Source organism: Trichoderma camerunense (genome assembly GCF_050948025.1).
Source record: "Trichoderma camerunense strain CBS 138272 chromosome Unknown V8C40scaffold_10, whole genome shotgun sequence".
NCBI classification, from domain to species: domain Eukaryota; kingdom Fungi; phylum Ascomycota; class Sordariomycetes; order Hypocreales; family Hypocreaceae; genus Trichoderma; species Trichoderma camerunense.
Window position 1 is genome coordinate 293599 of NW_028145360.1, and position 17909 is coordinate 311507.

The window sequence follows — 17909 nt, forward strand, 5'->3', positions numbered from 1 at the left end:
CTGGGGGGCGGTTTTGCGCAATGGCTGGGGCAAATGTGCTTCTAGCGCCGTGTTCTTTTTTTGTCCTTTTTCCAGGTTGCTTTTTCTGCTCCGTACGGCGGGTAGAGAGATGCGTGTGTTGAACCAACACCCCCTTTCTGTATGGCGTGACCTGCTCCACGGCTTTGCTTGTATGCGGAGATTTATGTATGTTCCCTTGTTTTCTTTTTTTCTTGGCTTTTTGCTTTTTTCTTTTTTCTTTTTGCTTTAGGCGAGCGTTCTGGAAATCAGTTATCAAGCATGGCCGGCCGTTTTACGTTGCGGCGAGACAACTAGCTTACATCTACGGTATGGAGTGCCTATAAAAGAGAAAACAACCGTTAACCCAAGAAAGATGAACGGGATCAATCAATAGTAGCGAGGCTTACATGCACTCTCCCCCCTCGCTTGCATGAATTGTCACAAAATCCTTCAACCGCTTGCTCTCATGCAGGTGATAGTTCTCTACGGCCATGTGCGGGTTTTGAATTAAGAGAGAGCCCGGGTCATACTGTTGGTTCTAACAAGAAGCCACGGACGGGCTGAGAACTGACGGCGGACGGATCGGCAGACCGGGTAGCTGCAGCGACGGATATGCATGACCTTACGGAATTGGAAGATGGATGATGGACAAGGAGAGGGGGGACAAGAGGGTAGAGACCTATCATCACCATCGAGCTGCTGTTAGTCGCGGGCGGGTGCGCGCAGAAAGCAGAGAGAGAGAGGGAGAGATGCTGGTGTTGCATGTGTCTCCCCCCTCTTTCTCTTGGGTTGCTGACTCCTCCTGGATTTTTCTCTTGTCATTGGCGTTTTGATTGGAAGCCGTGGCATCCCTGCCCACGGGATCGTTTGTTGATTCGACTTACACCACATCATCTCATCTCGATCAAGACCCGTCTAGAACGCACCCAACACAAGGCCCGAGCTGGGTCAACCAGTGCTACTGCGTGCCAGCAGTCGGTCATTTGTCAGGGCCGTGCCGTGGCCTCGGACTGTCCGAAGCGAAGAGTTGTTGGCGGTGATTTCTTCTTCTTGCCATGTGCGCCGCGTATGCTCGGTACCAAGCCCGGGTTTCGAAAAAGAACTGAAGCCAACGACTACTAAGGTGTTCCTTCATGCACAAGTAGTAGAGCACAGAGCAGGAACTGCCACTTTGCTGGCAGTATCCTCACCACTCCACACGAAGCCACGACATGGGCCATTCTAGTGAGACATGATACAAGGAGACGATGGAAACCGCTCAGCAGCTTTTGGTAGTAGGAAGCACTGTGGACGCTACTCACTCGTACGATTTACTCTGGCGCCAATCCCCATGCGTTGGCATTTGCTCACAGCCGCGTTGGAGGCGAAAGACTGGTCACATTTACTGGTCACATCTCAATCAAGAGAAAAGCCATGGGCCGGGAGGTGGCTCCGGCAAACATGCAAGGGAGAGATGGGCGAGAGATAGGCCATGGATTATGGATGGGGATTGGAGAGGGGGGGTAGTGGCCAGTGAGCTGGAAGCAGCCGAGATGGAGGAAACAAGACGACGGTTGCTCCATGCGCCGCCGCACGGAGTGCATTGCATGAAACAGGGACAAGAAACCCAAAGAACCAACGAGTTTGAACCTTGCTCCCCCTCCCCCGTTCGTTCTCTGGCAACAACGGCCTGGGTTTTCTGCGAAAAGTCGTACGAGGCTGGAGAGGGGGGCGCGGAAAGATCGGACAGGCGGGGAGCCTGCTGGACTTCATCGGACACAAGACGCGGAATCTTGAACTCTTGTGTTGCTTTCTGGGTTGCTCTGTGGCACGCCTTTGCTCGTGCTCGTGCTCGTGCTCTGTGCTCTTGTGCTCGTGCGTTTGGCTTCCACAAGGCTTATTGAACAAGAACGTGTCACGGCTCACCACCGACTTCTAAACAGGGAGTGACGCTGGACTGAGGCGTTGTTGTGGCACGACGGCCGTGGGACATGGGCCATGAGCAAGGGGGGGCAAAGGGCATACATGGAGTTGGATATAGATGAGCTGTTTGTGAGGATGAGACTTTTGGGTATGGGCCATTGTACGGTTTGTGATACAGCTGCAATGGATAGGAGGAGGGTTGAGTCAGTCAGCTCGGTTGGAGCATCTTGTCACGATTCAAGTCTACAGCACAGTATTCTGTACTATATCACGAACATACAAGGGAGCCGTTAGCTGAAAAAGAAAACCACGGCAGTTCGTAGATGCTTTTCTCGGTAGCACTTGGTGTGCATTATCCATGCTTCGAGGCTAGCTGCCGTGGTTTAAGGCAGCCCGTTGAGCAGCAAGGGGGCAAAAAAAAGAAGAAGCTGCCGGGCTGTGGCGTCAACCCGGGGCGTAGACCTTTGGAAGCACAGAAACATGGCAATGCCACGAGCTATTCCCTGCCTCATAATTTCTTTTCTTTTCTTTTTCTCGTGTGTACGCGTACTGGGGGGTCTTGTTTTCTCATTCTCGCAGGAAAAGAAGAAAAAAAAAAGCAATTCCGTTTCTGGTATGCAGTGCGCGAATGTAGCTTCGCACCCGGTGTGGTTTTGGCAAACCGAGCACAACACGGATATCCCTGTCTAGGTGGCTTTTTGTGGCGCGCCGGAATAGCTGGGCTGGGGCTTGCCGTTCTGTTCTTGTTCTCTCCCTTTTGGAGGGGGTGGAGCGTTTGGGAGATTGATGGATTGGCGAGCTGAGATGGGGTTTAATTTTGGTGTTGTTGCTCGTTTATATCTGTGAGGTTTATACGGAGTACGGATGTCGTTGCCGAGGGGGTGATGTGTAATTCGCGGTGATAAGGATGAACGTTGCGAATATCGTACTTGTAAGCCTTCTATGTGTACTTGCATCGTACCAAAGTCGTTAAATAACACCATTCGGAGTAAAGCGAATAAACAATTGAAGCACCAAAGATGCGTGTCCGTCCAGAAGCAGACAAAGAGCATGCATTGTCATGCCTACACCCGAAGCTGTGCTGTGCTGGATTCTTGCCTCGTCGGCAAATAATCCAGCCAACCAGGCCCCCCTGTCCCTGGTCTCGATCGCCGTCCATGGCTAACAAACACCCTGCAGCGATCATGGGTGTCCACTCCAGACACAGCCTTGCTCTTCGTCTCGTCTCATACTGCACCGTTTGCATCCCATCACATCACATCCCCAAGGAGCGCGGCAGATGCTGCTCGGCTCGCTTTGGATATATTGCGAGTCCCCTACGTGGCAGCCACCATCCTTTGTGACTTGGGGGATAGTTTGGTGTCGTACTGCAATGGGCCAAGCAAGCCATTCAACAAAGGGCCTCTTACAGTATAGGCCAGGCTGCTGACCGAGAATCGGGCACATCCATGCCATCGCAGGTTGCCGTTGGTTTTCGTAGCGACGGCGGTTGCATCGCGCCCGTTACGCAGAGACTAGCTTCGCTGCAAAGACGACCAAGAGCCCAGCCTTGATCTCAGTCAATCTTGATCTCATTTCCGTCAAATCCCGGGGAGAGCGCCCGCTGCCCAGCGCTTGGGGTTACCTTTGGGCATCATGGCATATGCAGGCGCTAGAAAGGCTGTATCACCTGTGCTGTGCTGTGCTGTGCGTTGCATGAATGTAATGTATACAATATAATATACATACACATGTGCATACGATACCGGGCAAGTAAGCTATAAGCACATATGCACGGGTGCGTGTGTGTATCATGTGAATGGCCGTTTGATGGCTTCCAAGCCTCATGCTGCGCAACCCCAAGGGGGGGCGTGAGCACATGTGACGAGCCGAGCTCAGCGGCAGCAAGGGCCGAAAGCTGAGGGCCAATGTTTGATTATCCCTCTCTTGGCTCTCGTGAGAAGCCGGAGAGGGAATCTCGAGCCGTTTCCACCTGGATACGACTGTATCTGCCGGTAGAGCACGATTCATACCAGACCCTGATCGACCAAGTATGAGTAGACCAGGCACTTGGGAGCGTTACTTAGTGCACCCCCATTGCTTTTTAATCGTACGAGTACGTGCTTTAGGAATCATTCCGTAGTTACCAGATCATTTTACGATGAGATACCTGATCCACTGCTTCGCCTCTCGGCCCCGTCGACTACGGCACTCGTATATTACATTGTGCAGTAGTTTGCTGGGCATATCCAGTACAGGCTAATATGATTCAAAGTGTTGATGGGTAAAATACTCCTGCTCAGGTACCTACAGTAGCTTAATTTGTCCAGATCAAGGTACATGTACCTGTACTTTCATATCAAGTGACAAGGTTAAGACGGGGAAGGAACCGCTGGGTGTCGATCCAAGCTCAGCTGCCCTCCTCGCTCGGGACAGACCGCACATCTCATCCTTGACCTTGTCACCTCCCCTTGGATATTATTCCTGGTACAAAAAGCATCGAGACTTCAACGGTCAAGCCACCGCTGGGATACTGCAGCCAATGATTGCCGTCGAGAACTGCTGGGTACCGACTCCTTCTCATCATTCATGTGAGCCCGCAGCCAGCCACGCGGGTCCAGAGTCTCAGCCATGGCCTCTGTTCAGCTTGGCGGCCTCTTCCATCTTCCGATCGGTGTACGAGCAAGAGCAAAGACCAAGACCAAGTGATTCGGAAGAAAACAACGCTGCCATCCATAGACAAACGCCATCTTGACAGCAGAGCAGAGCGACTTGGCGCCCCGGCTGCGGCTGCCACTGACACGCGCCGCCTCGTGTAATCGACGACGTCTCGTATAAACGGCCGGTCAGCGGATAGACGCAGAAGACGAGCGGAGCTGGCTTGGCCACGCAGTGTCGTTTGTACTCGTACAACCCAAAACGTGCTGTTTGTTGTGCCTTTCTATCTGCTCTGCGGCCCTGTCTGCTTTGTTGTGCAATAATGCTTTCAAGTACGCGTACAACTTCTACTCCAGTACGGGTCCGATGCGAGGGGGCTACCCTTGATTAGCATCCGATTCCACTCGACAGGAATTCGGGATTGCACACAAGACTGAAACCTTTCCACACGCAAGCACTACGCCATAAGTGGGTGGGCGTTTCCCGGAAGGGGTGGCATCACTGAATCACTTTTACTTTCACGCCGCTGCGAAGGGGGCTCCGATCCATGGGGTCCAAGGGAGTTTGAGCACATGGGAAGTAAGATCGACTCAGATTATGACAGGGGATTCGGACTTTGGTCGAATAGAAAGGGGGTTCCTAAGAGGCCCGTTGCGTTGCCGCGCAAAAAGAAAACGTTGTCACAACCTCGCTCAATTCTCACGAGAGTCCTTGGCCGTCAGGCATCGAGTGATGTACAAAGAGAATGGAGTACATCTAGCCAACCAAGGATCCCTGAGGGGACCATCCTATATCTGGGGCAGGCGAATGCGTTGGGAAAAACTAGCCCGCATGAATGAAATGGAACACCACTTCGCCGACGATTCCTCCAGCCATGCAGGTTCGGCGAGATAAGCTACTGGCTCGACTGGGCATCGCCGAAACAAGATGGGACTCGATGAGCGCGCCAACACCTTCAGCCGCACAGTGGGCCAACGGGATCTGCCCGGGGACAAACACAAGGTGCATATTTAGATGCGACTACACACTAACACGTACCCTACTTGCACAAGTGTGTGAGATACGAGTATACTTGTTGCTTATACATACCCCTGGAGATGCAATCAGGTGCCATGGCAAAGTATCGCTGGTGTTACTGCTATGTTTAGCATCTCTTCCCGTCCCCATCTTCATTCCTTTGCTTCTTCCCTTTGACAGCGAGGCCGGCACGTGGCCACCGTCGCATCCCCTCTGTCGGTGACGTCGACTGGGGATTGCGGCTGAAGCAACCCAAGACATGGGCCCGAGCCATGGAGGCCAGCCGGACAATTTTCTCCGCTCGGGCATCATTTCCAGAGGTAAGGGAGATGAAGTGGCAGATGGTCGGCGTCCAGCTCCAGCTCCAGCTCCAACCATACGGACGGTGACTCTGTGCGTTTTTGAGTGAGGCGGCCGGTAAGGAGACCTTGCCCACCGCATTTGATTATTTGATACAGGCACGCCTCTATGATAGGCACACGTCGCACGCCCTTTTTGTCCCAGCGACCTGTGTCCTGCCCCAATGGATGACCGCAGATCGCCCCTAATTCTGCGAGGCCAGATCAGATCAGATCAGAAGGGCACTCTTTGTTGCCGCGAGATCTCTCCCGGCGGCAAAGTTCTCACGCCCCCCTTCGGGCTCCTGATCCTGCCTTGACAAGTTTGTGAATTGTCAAGACACAGAAACCAGTGGTTTGGCCCTGTCAAACAAGCAACTGGTGGTTCCCTGCGGCCAGCTTCAAAATATACGATCTTTTGGGTTTGATTTCTTCACTTGGCTTTTGGCTCTTACTCTCGTGTTTGCGGTTCCCTCCCCACTGGCTGGTTATTGAGCTCCACCTGTGACATTCTGTGGAGTGACGGATGAGACATGCTCCATGGATCGCATCTCAGCCGAGCTTCATCTAGCAGTCATCACGCACACACACGCCCACTTAGTTCCTGGGCTAATACGATCGGTGGCATCTGGTTGCTTTCCATCGCTACGGTGTCCTGGAATCGTCCGAGCCGACAAACTAGTGCTTTTCTGCATGCCCATAGTGCAGCCCGCCTCTGCCAAAAACGCGCAAGTATGGTCCACAGCTGAGGAAGCAAACGGAGCTTTTGGCTTCCACAGCGGCACGAGTGCAGGCGTTCGTACGCATGGTTCCGTTAAAAATCATAGCGGTATCCTGCGTACGTCGTCCTTCTAACAGTCTAGAATTTTCAGGCAGTCGATTGTTACCCCCCCTCCCCCCTTTTCATAATCCATATTACTGGGCAAGCCGCGATAGTGTACTTAGGTAAGTCAACATATTAAAATACAATACTGATTATTCACCATATGGAATAAGAATAGTGTGCTTCAAATATTAATATGGGTTTTAACATCAATCCGAGACAGGTGCTTCGTATGTTGGGCAATAATAGTGTCGTTTTCTGTCCCATCCCATCCATGTCTCTGTTTTTACCAAGACATCACTGACAGCTTGGCAATGAAGCCCGGCTGACGCTACCGCCAAAAACGTAACATTGTCTCTCTTTCTTCCCAGCTCAGAGGAATGCTCCTAAAGAGGAAATGAGGGAAAAGACGGGATGTATCCGGACTCACATGTTTGTAATATCGTGTGTCCAATGCCACGCGCTCCCAATAGAGGGTAAGACACCAAAGAGAGACGTCCGATACCCCTGACTGACACCTTTTGTTCTTTCTTCTCCACCAACAAGGTTCTATTATCGTAGCATCATCTGACACATCTCCGAATTAAGGAAAGGAAAACTCCCAGAGCGGGAAACACACCCGAGACAAGGCATTTTGGGAAAGGGGTCCTCTTCGGAATGCTCTTGACCGACAAATCGGTTTCCCCTCCGAAACATGGGCCGGAGAGACCACCTGACGGGGTTCATTCCAGCCTTTGTTTGACAGCAAATAAACCGAGTCAGTATGGACGGCGACGTCGCTTCCAGTATTTGTCGCAAGGGGGGACCAGAATGAGATGCCAATGGCCCAATCTTGTTATCGGACACCGTTCGGCTGCCTTGTCGGAGCCGAGTGTCTTGATATGAACGGTCCGCCCGCTCTTGCATTCACCATCTAGGATGTTGAGACATGCGTTAAACAAACACTACGCTGCTACTCTATAATTTCGACTAGTCTCTCTTTGACCGCGCTACCATTGCGGTGGGAGATGCAATCCTTGTCCATCCATCTTCCTTGACACCCACACCAGCCAGAAGGAAACTGAAGGCTATTTACAATACGAACACAAGGATCACTACTTGGGTAGACTGAACAATGTTGTGACTACTTCAAGACGGATCTCTAGGCAGATGGACATCTGGAATGTGTGTCGATACAAAGAGATCTGATGTCAGCTTTGGTAGGAGAATCCCTGAAACTAGGGAGCAGATCTCGCGGCTCATGTGTGTGTATGTCTCTCTATTGGACCAAAGCTTCGGGCGCCAAAAAGAAGGTGAGACAGCATCGAGATGGGAAACGGGTGTCGACGTAACAGAGTTGGGTGGATTGGTGGATTCTTGCATGCCGCTTTTACGCGGCTGTGAGACATTACCGTTGGAGTGTTCAGTTGGAGAGTATACGAGCACTGGGTTGTCAAGTATAGGGCGTTCACTACTGCCTTTTGCGAAGTTTGCTGGAGATGTGGTGTGGGGTGATATGATATATGCACGTATAGGTTAAGCATGTCGGAGTTGGGGAATGGTGTTGTCAAGGTGAAGAATTCGTGCGAAGAAGAGAAGAAAGTGAGGTAAGATTGTAATAGTATCAGTGTAGAGGCAGTGTTGCCATGACTTCTTAACTGTTTCTTCTCTGTAGCCTGCATTGCGCTTGAACCTTTCACCTGAAGTGGTATATTTAAGCAGAGTCTGCTTTTTTCAACCCAGATACAAGAAAAAGGTTCTATTACAAACATATCTAATGCAAAATCCATCATTATTCGTGGACCTACTCGCTGTATAAGATAATATGGCATATATATCGATGTCGAAGCTTATAGCATGTATAAACGCAGCCCAAATATATTATAATGCTTGCTTCACTCTATATTCTATGATCACTGCAGAGAAGCTGTCAATTCCAACTGGCAAGCGATGTATCTTCCCAGCCAGTGATAAAATCTCGTCGACAGTCTGCAACTTCTATGGGCCGGTCAAACTGCAACATACTGCTCGATTATTATCATATGAATCGAATCTAATAGATGACATATGAGTTCAGGAATTGCATCGTTTTAAAGAAATCTCGCATCTTTTATACATGGTTGAAGACGTGACAGTTTATAACACATACAACACACACATGTATACATAGCCAAATAGCCCTTTAACAACGGTAGATGTTGCTAAATCACATTTGAGAATAGTTTACGACATCACTTCTCATTAAGATAGTTCCGAATGCCAGTAAATCCTTGTCTGCTCTTCCTTCCCCTGAGTTTTGTACGTTCAAAAGAATGAGAGTATTCATCAAATCCGCCCAACAACTATAATTTTGGAGGTAGCCAGATATACGACACCTCCGCAACCAGTCTCCCACCTGGACACAGATAAAAGAAAGTTATGATCATAACTTGATAAATAATCTCTGTCATTTACGTTTGAGATAGAATAAGAAAGAATTATATGCTTGGTATCCCATGGATTAAATCGCCAGATGACCTGCTCTCAGCAGGGCAATATCCAAACTCCGTGCTTTCATGTCATATTATGCTCCAACTTCAGCTGTTGTTCCGTCTATCCATTCGCTCTTTCGTTTCCGCGACCCAAGTCCGGCCTCGGGTGCATTCTCAGCCTGCCCGCTCACTGCGCGCCCATTGCTTCTGAACTTGCCCAGGAACTTGGAAAATCCGGGGATGTCCAATCCAGCGAAACCTCTGCCCGTGCTTTCCCGCTCACCAATGGCTACGACAGATCCAATGAGGTCATGGGTAATGGTATCATCAACGACGCTGTCGTGCTTATAGTTGGGATGGGTATCGATATAGTTGCGGATCCATCGCGCGGCGGTGTCGAGCTCGCCACTTGCTCGCTTGCTAATGAGAGAAAGATACGTTGCAAGCTCGCATCGAGTTTGCACATCCACATTGACGCTGTCAAGGTAGCTTTCGACGATGGGAATCAATCCTGGGAAGTCGCCATCGACAGAACCGTTGATAATCTCGTTGATCGTCATCTCCTCGTACTCTTCCTCTACAGGAAGGCTTCCAGGTGAGCCGGGTCGACTGGGCATTGCGGAGCCTGGCCGACTATCATCTCCAAAGGCAGTATTCGCGCGCGATGGTCGAGGTGGGAATGGATTCTTGCGGAAGTAGAACTTGTCTTTGAGGACGGCATCTATGCCGTGGGCACGCTCCATGTTTTCATCCACCTTCTTGATGGGGATATAAAAATTGAGGTCAAATGAGAGGATAGCCCTTGTAACCAGAACCATGAAGACAGAGAAGGCTGCGTTTTCAAAATCGGTCACCTGAATCTCCATCGACCGGAACTCGACTCTCCATCCAATATTGTTGTCAGCTGGCGGAGGCTTAAATCGCATGTGCTGCCAGTTAGTCGACTGGATGTTTTCGAAGTGGTCAGTCTTTGTCAAGTCAAGCTCTTGAAGGTCTTCCTCAAAGATGACGATGGGGTCACGGATGAAGAGATGAGCAAAATGGGTAGCCAGACGATCATCCATGCCTCCTTCAATCAACTTGGCCTTGATATCAGGATCAATGACCAAATCAGGATCCAAGTACTCTGGTCGGAGTCGAGGATTTGTTGAGATGTAGGTTGAATTGGAGGCATATCGGGACTTGGGGATCCTCCAGCGATCATTTTTCAGGGGCTGTATAAGTTTGCGAGTCAGCATTACGGATATCTATTTCTGAGAGAGACACCATGTGTTTCTCTCTGACAAAGGGGAGAAAATCCTGGCTTACCTTTTCACCAAGCTCCTCTGGTGTTCTGCAGTCGACTGCACGACTAATCTGATTCCACCGCACATCAGTGCCCGCCAGGAAGCCTTTATAAACAGGTGTTGCCGCAGTCAAGGCTAACATGATGGGGCCTAGAGGGCTTAGCTGATCGTACAGCTCCCGACCTTCGACAATGTTCTTGGCCTGGAAAGTAATTTGAAGACAGCAGCTTCCCATTCCGAAAGCCATTGCGTCCATGTGAATGAAGTTATCCGGGGCAGCTCCATTGCGTACATCATCGTCTTCGGGCCAGTTGTGCAAGTCGTAGTTGACGGTGGGGTCCTTCCAGGGGTTTGGAGTATTCTTGTCATGGAAAATGGGGACATTGACTTGCACTTTGCGAGTCCTTCGGGAGCGAATATTAGCAGCCAGCGTTGGGAAGCGGATGTGAGGATTGGCGATTTCGTCGGGCACAAACTGTGACCGCAGCTTTGGTCCGGAGGGAGGGTAAAACGGGTAAGTGAATTGGCCCGGAACTCCGATTTGGGGGAAAGTCGTCAGAGTAATGGGGTACTCGGTGGAAAGCATATGTTCCTTGGCAATCTTTCGCCGCAGCTTCATATCAGGCTCAACGCCAAGTAACTCCTTCAAACCAATGCCCCAAGGCTTTCCTGGTGTGGCCTCAAGCATGAAGCGGCCAAACTCTGGGTGGAAGACGGGAAGTGTTACTTTAGAAGGTTTGCTACAAGACTTGAGTCAGATTATGACGAAAGGCGTAGACAAGGACTGATAGCCTTACCTTTGCTTCCCGGTAGGCTTCCCGGCAGGCAGCTCGTCTTGAAGCGCAGGCACACATCCCGCCTCTGCAAGCTCTTTATCGGCTGCAAGGGCCGTAAGAATCTCAGCTTGTCTTAGAGACAGAAGCACCTTTGGCTCATCCTCTGAGTACGTTACAACAAGATACTCGACCTAAACTCTTGTTAGTAAGCCGATGGAGAGCGGCGTGTTGCCAGATTAAATCGAGGGCGTGTAACCTCATCGCCCCATAGCAAGGCATCCCGTTCTTTGCCCTTGGCCTTATTCCAGATCTCAAGTAGTTGCTGCAGTAATGTCAGAGGCTGTCCTAAATCAGAGAGTAAAAAGAGCGAAGCCAACCAACCTTGATGCCCCATTCTCTCACTTGGTTTGCGCGCAGCTTGGCCTCTGGCCACTCCAGTGCCGTTCCAAGGGCTCTATTCAACCGAAACTCATTAGCCAATCAGCAGTTGCAATACAAATTGGAGCACAACGTACAAGAGACCCATGGTTCAACAATTGGGTGGGATGGCAAGAGCCGAGTGCAAGACGCTCCGAAGCCGTGAAGGGCAATTTAACTGGAATAAAAGATTGCCCTAGATGCCACTAGTGACGGCGGGGACAGCAGTGATTCCAAAGATGCTGCGAAAATAAAAAGGAAGAAGAATTCGATGAGAGAGACGATTTTCCTTCTCCTCGGGAAGTTCCGACCACTCGGTAAACGACGAGCTTTTGAAGTTCGTCGTCGCACCAACCCGGCTGAATTATTAAGCGTCACAGAGCCACGGGGAGCGGTAAGCAGGTCGGCAGCTATGACCAAGCCCGAGACCCGGTGAAGAGAAGATCAATCCAACAGACGATGGCGATGCCGGGGTTGATGTACTTAAGCAGCAGAGGAAAAAAAAAATCTCGAACTTGTTAGAGACGGTCGCCCCCACTCCGGGAGAAAGAAGGGCGCCAAAAGCCACGCCGGGACGGGGGGGGAAGACAGGCGAAAAGGGCAGCAAAAAGCTGAGATAGATCTAATCTGGAATCACAAGTGGCTAGACTATTGAAGATCTGGGGGAAAGATGAATAATGGAAATGAGTTGGATCACGTTGAGGATGGGATGGTGATGGTTTATTTATTATAGGTCCAATCAGGTGTCATGCATTTTTTTTTTGTCTCTTTCTCATCTTCATTCTCCCCCACCTCTACTACGGCTGAAAACTAGTAGCTATACAACAAGACAGTGCCCCAGCTAGGCAATAAAGAGCAAGAAGAAGGAAGGAAAAGAATAAAGAAAAATATGATAAAAACAAACTAAAGTTACGTCAAAAATGATATAACCAGGTACCATACTAGGTAGTAAATCTCTCTCTCCGCTTCGCCCAACCAAAGAGGTGATCCGTAACAAATACGCAGTGGGGCCTAGGGCGGGAAGCTGCTGGCCGAAAATTTGTGAAAGCTTAGAAATCCAAGCTTCGGAGCTGGAACGTCGCTTCCTCGCGCTCGGCTTGTCGGGGAAGGAGCAAGTACGCTGTTGCGGAAAGGGACTATGGGGCTATATGGGGCAAGAGAAGAAATCGGGCATTTAATGATTTGTATGAGGCAGTGGGTTGCAGTTTGTGTCAAATCTAAGGCGTTTGTTGATGTTGTTGCTACTGTCATACGGGGAGTTATAGCCGACTCTCCTCAAACTCCGCCAAATCCATACAGAGCCGACCACAACCATCCCCAACTAAAGTAATTATTAATGAGGAATGCTAGCACACTACTATAACTATTTCTGTCTCCTTGTCTTTGCACAGGGAAAGATGTAAACATCAAATGTCAGTAATACTGCCCCCATGCCTCTACTCCTTGGAGAAACACACCCATCTCAGCTGGCGATGGCAACATGCAACCGATGCATTGCGTCATGTGCTCAAGGTGATGTTCTCATATATCATGTAAACCATACAAACCCTGCAGACAGCTCACAGGGACGAGACACTTCATGCGGATTTCGTCCCCCGAGCAGTCTTGGCTGTGTGTTACACCATCGGCCAGGCTCATTGGCATTCGGAAGCCGAGGCGAATAGTGAGAATCGGGAAAGCCGCGCTAGACGCCGAGAAGAGACACCACCACTTCGGCCTGGATGATGGTACGATATGCATTCAATTAATCTGCAGTCGATGCAAGGGAGATATGAGACGCCCATATAAAACCTTACTCTTTCTCCTTTCTCTACCGTAGCAGTCGGAGTACAACACACACCGAGCACACACCGTGGCTCCTCACCGTCTCGCCTGCTCCGCTCTGCACATCATATCATGCCATGCCGATGCAATGCCATGCCGTTCCGACGTGGAGAAGCTGACCAAGCACGAAATCCTAATCAATATTCCTCTGTTATCTCCGTAGCGCACCGGGTCTATGCGTCCTGCGGCAGTATTCATTACCAAGAGGAATCCAATCCATGCAACGGGCTGCAAAGGCAGGGTTCGTACAGGACAGTACAGTACGCTCCGGGTCCTGTCACAAACTCCGCAGGTACGGCTTGTGGGATGACCCGGTGGGACGACCACAACAGAATGGGCTTCAACTCTCATTATCGTTCCAATACTAATTCACAGGGCTGATAAAAGGCTGCATGTACACATGCATTACCTGTGATTGGCTCTACATGAAACGAAACCAACCTGGCAATTGCCGCATATCTTGTCTATAACTCAAGGAATGCGGCAGTTCTGGCCATGTGCGAGCAAACTGGGTGCAAGAACAAGTATGAAAGTCTATCAACCAAGTGTCTGCAGCTCTCCAACGCTCCAGTGTGCTGGACAGTGACAGGCCTTGCCCAATGGATAAAGGCAGTCATGTCAAGTCAATTGACTTTTGGTCCGCCCATTTTGCAACACGCACAACCAAGACTAAAGGGCGCAAGGTAAAGGGCGAGAGCGAGAGCCAGGAGGGAGGGGCATCACAGCTGTGGGTGATGTGACTGGCTGTCGTATTTGCTCTAGGGCGAGATTTGCGTCTTAGAATGACTGTGACTGGTGAGCGTTTGGCCATCGAAAACTCCGGATCATGGGGGGTCTTTTTGACTTTTGGCCCGTTCTGGCCTAGAAAGCAGATGGCACATTTGGATAAGGATGGAAGATGGTGGCAGTGTGAATTATGCCAACCTTCATATCGATTCCCATGGTGCGTTGCTCAGAATCAAGCATTTGTATCAAGTATTGACAGTGATAAACAGCCAACTCGCATGCCTCCAGCCGACATGTACTCTACAGTGACAGTATGTAGAACGAGAACGGCGTCATAAAATGGCACGACGTCACTCGGCTTTGGTGACTGGACAGGTGGAGAGCGTGCCATTGATTACGTCATATTCAAACAAAGTGTCACCGCGGCTTGCTCACGACTTTGCCGATGACTGAGGCAACTGCTACAGTACGAGGTGATTTAAACTAATCAATAGCCAGTCCAGTGTGCCTTACAGTACATATGTGTTAGGTTGTTGCGAGATAGACATGTCCCCGAGTGGATAGAGGCAAGATAAGTGTTAAAACGCTTCCGATCCAGTGGACACAAGGACCCTTGTGGGCACGGATGACCCTCCTGTAGGACCCCCATCTGTTTCAGAACGAAGGGGAAGTGCGTGGTGACGGCATCGCAGCTTGATTGTATGTGTCTCTTCTAAGGTATTGGTTGTCTCGGTATGCATAATGGTGCTCTTGTAGTAGCTCGCTTTGTCCTTGTATCCGGTTAAACACGCTGACCTCATGTGTCTCTTGTCGATGCTAAGAGTTGATCGCCGAACCCCTCTTCGTCGGCGCCTCCCAATGCATGAAATGAAACAAGAGTGCATTTGCCGGACAAATGCCGTTCTCAACACCTCTATCAGGTACCAGTACTGCGAATTGCATTCTACTTACGAGATAGGTAATTGCTAGGTAGATTCATGCACAATGCTCCGTCACGCAGAGAACATTCAGCCCGCATTTTCGAGCCAAGAACCCACTGTTGGGCAGGTATCAAATGCAGGTGGGTTAATCGTAGCTTGATAGGTACCTGAGCTCAGCTTAGGAGTGACACATTCCCAGTTATAAGCTACCCCGTAGATGAACAGTTTGCGAAAACAGCAAGAAAAAAAATTGACAGAAAAAAAGAAAAGGGTGATTGAAATGAATAAATGAATCGACACTGTAAATGCAAATCAATCAACCCTCGAAACGGAAGACCAAACCAAGTGGAAGGGCATTGGGCAGTAGCAGCACAGCGCATTTTTGGAGCATTGAAGCTACAGCTGCAGCTGCTTCAGCCACTGCCGAGCCAACCAAAACGCGGCCCAAAGGCCCATCGATCAACTGGATCACCTGCTCCTTGTTCCTTGTCCCCTCTTGTGACAGTACCTTGGCCTTGGTGTATGCAGCAGACTGGACACTACGAGTACCTAGACCTGACCCTTCAGGGACCGACTATTTTTATTTTTCTTATTCACGTCAATATTTTCCCCCTTCTTCTTCCTCTTATCCAACGAAACTCCCGATTCTCTCTTTTTGACTCTTCTCCTTCTTTTTTCCCCTCTTCAACTCGACTCAACTGGCCCTTTGTTCCCCCGCATCCGCCCCTCTTGACGCTTAACGCACAACGAAACTCGTCGACTTTTCCCGAGGCCCTAGAGTTGGACTGCCCTCGTTTGTTTGTGCCAGTGCGACGAGCGGTCTGAGGACAAGTCGATTCGAATACCTCTGTTTGACCTTTGAATCGAGTGATCATGAACCCTCACCAGAAGAACAAGGTCGACATCAATGTGAGAGCCACCATTGCCTGTCCTATGCTGTTCCGTTCCCTTACCCCTCCTCCGCTTGGCCCAGCGTTGGGGTAAATTGCCAGGCAAGGCCAGATGGGAAGCCCATGACGCCGCTGGCAACTTTGACACCGCCCCCATGTTGAGTCACACGAGCAATGCAAAGGAAAATCATGTTCCGGGCATCAGAATCGCATCGCTCTTCAAGGCCACGTATTTGCTAACCCGCCAAACTGCGCCCTTTAGTCGCTCTCGCCGGATGAGCAGCGTCTCTTCCGCCTCTACGGCAAGCTGCCCTCCCGATCCGACCACTTCGCCAAGCACCTCAAGGACCGCAAATACTTCGACTCAGGCGACTATGCCATGTCCAAGGCTGGCAAGGGTGACGGCGTGGACGCTGGCGCCGTAGGCTCGCAGCACCCGGTCCCCGAGAACATCCCCCACCTGACATCGCCCACCAACGGCGGCCCCAACGCCCCCGGCCACACTCACCGCGGATCAATCCCAGGCATCCAGGCCGGTAGCCCCGTCAAGGAGGGCAGCTTCTTGAACAGAGAGACGTCGGCCGAGGGCCAGGTAACGCTGAGCGGTGACGAGAAAAAGGACCAGGACCAGCCAGCTGAGGGCGTCGAGGCCAAGCCCGTCGTCACCGGACTGACTTCAGCGCCCATTGCTGCTGGAGAGGCCATGCCTCTTCGGCAATAACCTCGCATGCATAGCCGGATTCGACATATACCCGCCGATGCGAGCGATGGGACTACATTGTAGTATGGAGGCAATGAGATGCAAAAGGAATGCTTTATGGGGAGTTTTATTTGAAGGCGGCATGATGACCGGCACAGACAACGTGTGCCGAAGCAAACATGAATGGAATGAGATTTTCTCTTCACCCTTGTTTTCGTTCATCCTGCCTTGCTTAAATTTCATGTACGAAGATGCTTGTTACGAGGAGAGGGGGTGGAAGAGACTGAGATGAAAGGATTGACTGGAAGTGGGATGAGAAAATTCTGTTGTTTGACGAGCCTTAGTTTCTTGCTTCAGTTTTTTTCTTCCTTCTGATTTTATTGGCGTTTACTAGGGACTGGGCGGAAGGGAAATGTTCATTATCAAATCTCGGGCGACATGAATCTTGCGCAGAAAAAAAAAAAGAGAAAACCCACAAACGAACAATTAACCCTCAAGTACCAATGGACAAGCCATGTCTTGGATCTGTTCTTTTTTTCTTATTATCTCTTCATGGTGCTTTGCGTTTATTTCTGTGCTATTTTTAACAATGGACAAGAGGAGAGGCGAGAGACTGGTGTATGTTGTGTGATCTCTCTTCTTTTTGGTACTTTCTGTTTTTTTTTTTTTTTTGACGATTTTTCTCTTCGCTTATCTTGTCTACTTATTCCAATTTTTTGGGTTGTGCTTGCATTGCTTTGCGAGTCCGAGATGAGGTAGTTGAACTGTTGCTAGATTGTTTCCGGCCGCCGATAGTATTATGTACTTGACATTCACACACCTCCTACATCTCCTTATGTGTCTTACATACTTATTCAGGATATATACGCGTGTGCTGTGTGTTGATATGGAATAACACTGCCGTTGATTCGATGGGGATTGGATGGCGCTATGGATGATTCGCCGGCTGTGTTGCAAATTGGGCAAATAAACGAAGGCTGATAATACCGTATGTAAGGGTAACAAGGTAACCAATTCGAAGCGATAATTCAGCATTCCTGTACATATCTAAGACGTGACAGCCAGGAGATGGATGAGGCACAATCCGTCAAATATTAGCACCAACCAGAGCAATCACAATAGTAAGCCCGGGGTATATCACCACCAGCAGCTGCAATAGAGGGGCAGCCTCGTCCCTCCAGCGGGGTGCCATAGCGGGGATGC

At 50.1% G+C, this 17909-nt stretch overlaps 3 protein-coding genes across 3 annotated transcripts; 2 read left to right on the plus strand and 1 right to left on the minus strand.

Moving 5' to 3' along the window:
* Positions 1 to 1006: 1006 nt before the first annotated feature.
* On the plus strand, positions 1007 to 2103 carry V8C40DRAFT_24151 (uncharacterized protein). The gene is made up of 2 exons (XM_083215036.1): positions 1007 to 1854; positions 1923 to 2103. The coding sequence occupies exons 1-2, from the start codon at positions 1248 to 1250 to the stop codon at positions 1979 to 1981; spliced, it is 666 nt and encodes a 221-aa protein (XP_083072474.1). The 5' UTR covers positions 1007 to 1247; the 3' UTR covers positions 1982 to 2103.
* A 6779-nt stretch (positions 2104 to 8882) lies between these two features.
* V8C40DRAFT_246406 (glutamate--cysteine ligase) lies at positions 8883 to 12355 on the minus strand. Its single transcript, XM_083216106.1, has 6 exons — positions 11745 to 12355; positions 11611 to 11683; positions 11486 to 11551; positions 11251 to 11420; positions 10476 to 11193; positions 8883 to 10381 (listed from the first exon to the last, which is right to left on the minus strand). The coding sequence occupies exons 1-6, from the start codon at positions 11753 to 11755 to the stop codon at positions 9260 to 9262; spliced, it is 2160 nt and encodes a 719-aa protein (XP_083072475.1). The 5' UTR covers positions 11756 to 12355; the 3' UTR covers positions 8883 to 9259.
* Positions 12356 to 15882: 3527 nt separating this feature from the next.
* V8C40DRAFT_24274 (camp-regulated phosphoprotein/endosulfine conserved region-domain-containing protein) lies at positions 15883 to 17066 on the plus strand. The gene is made up of 2 exons (XM_083215276.1): positions 15883 to 16025; positions 16269 to 17066. The coding sequence occupies exons 1-2, from the start codon at positions 15990 to 15992 to the stop codon at positions 16725 to 16727; spliced, it is 495 nt and encodes a 164-aa protein (XP_083072476.1). The 5' UTR covers positions 15883 to 15989; the 3' UTR covers positions 16728 to 17066.
* The last annotated feature ends 843 nt before the right edge of the window (positions 17067 to 17909 follow it).

Coding starts and splice junctions, on each gene's coding strand:
- V8C40DRAFT_24151 (XM_083215036.1), top strand. CDS start 1,248: ATGGAAACCGCTCAGCAGCTTTTGGTAGTAGGAAGCACTGTGGACGCT. Junction 1,855..1,922: donor TGCTCTGTGCTCTTGTGCTC/GTGCGTTTGGCT, acceptor ACTTCTAAACAG/GGAGTGACGCTGGACTGAGG.
- V8C40DRAFT_246406 (XM_083216106.1), bottom strand. Junction 11,552..11,610: donor TGAGAGAATGGGGCATCAAG/GTTGGTTGGCTT, acceptor ACATTACTGCAG/CAACTACTTGAGATCTGGAA. Junction 11,194..11,250: donor AAGCCTACCGGGAAGCAAAG/GTAAGGCTATCA, acceptor CAAGTCTTGTAG/CAAACCTTCTAAAGTAACAC.
- V8C40DRAFT_24274 (XM_083215276.1), top strand. CDS start 15,990: ATGAACCCTCACCAGAAGAACAAGGTCGACATCAAT. Junction 16,026..16,268: donor AGAACAAGGTCGACATCAAT/GTGAGAGCCACC, acceptor TGCGCCCTTTAG/TCGCTCTCGCCGGATGAGCA.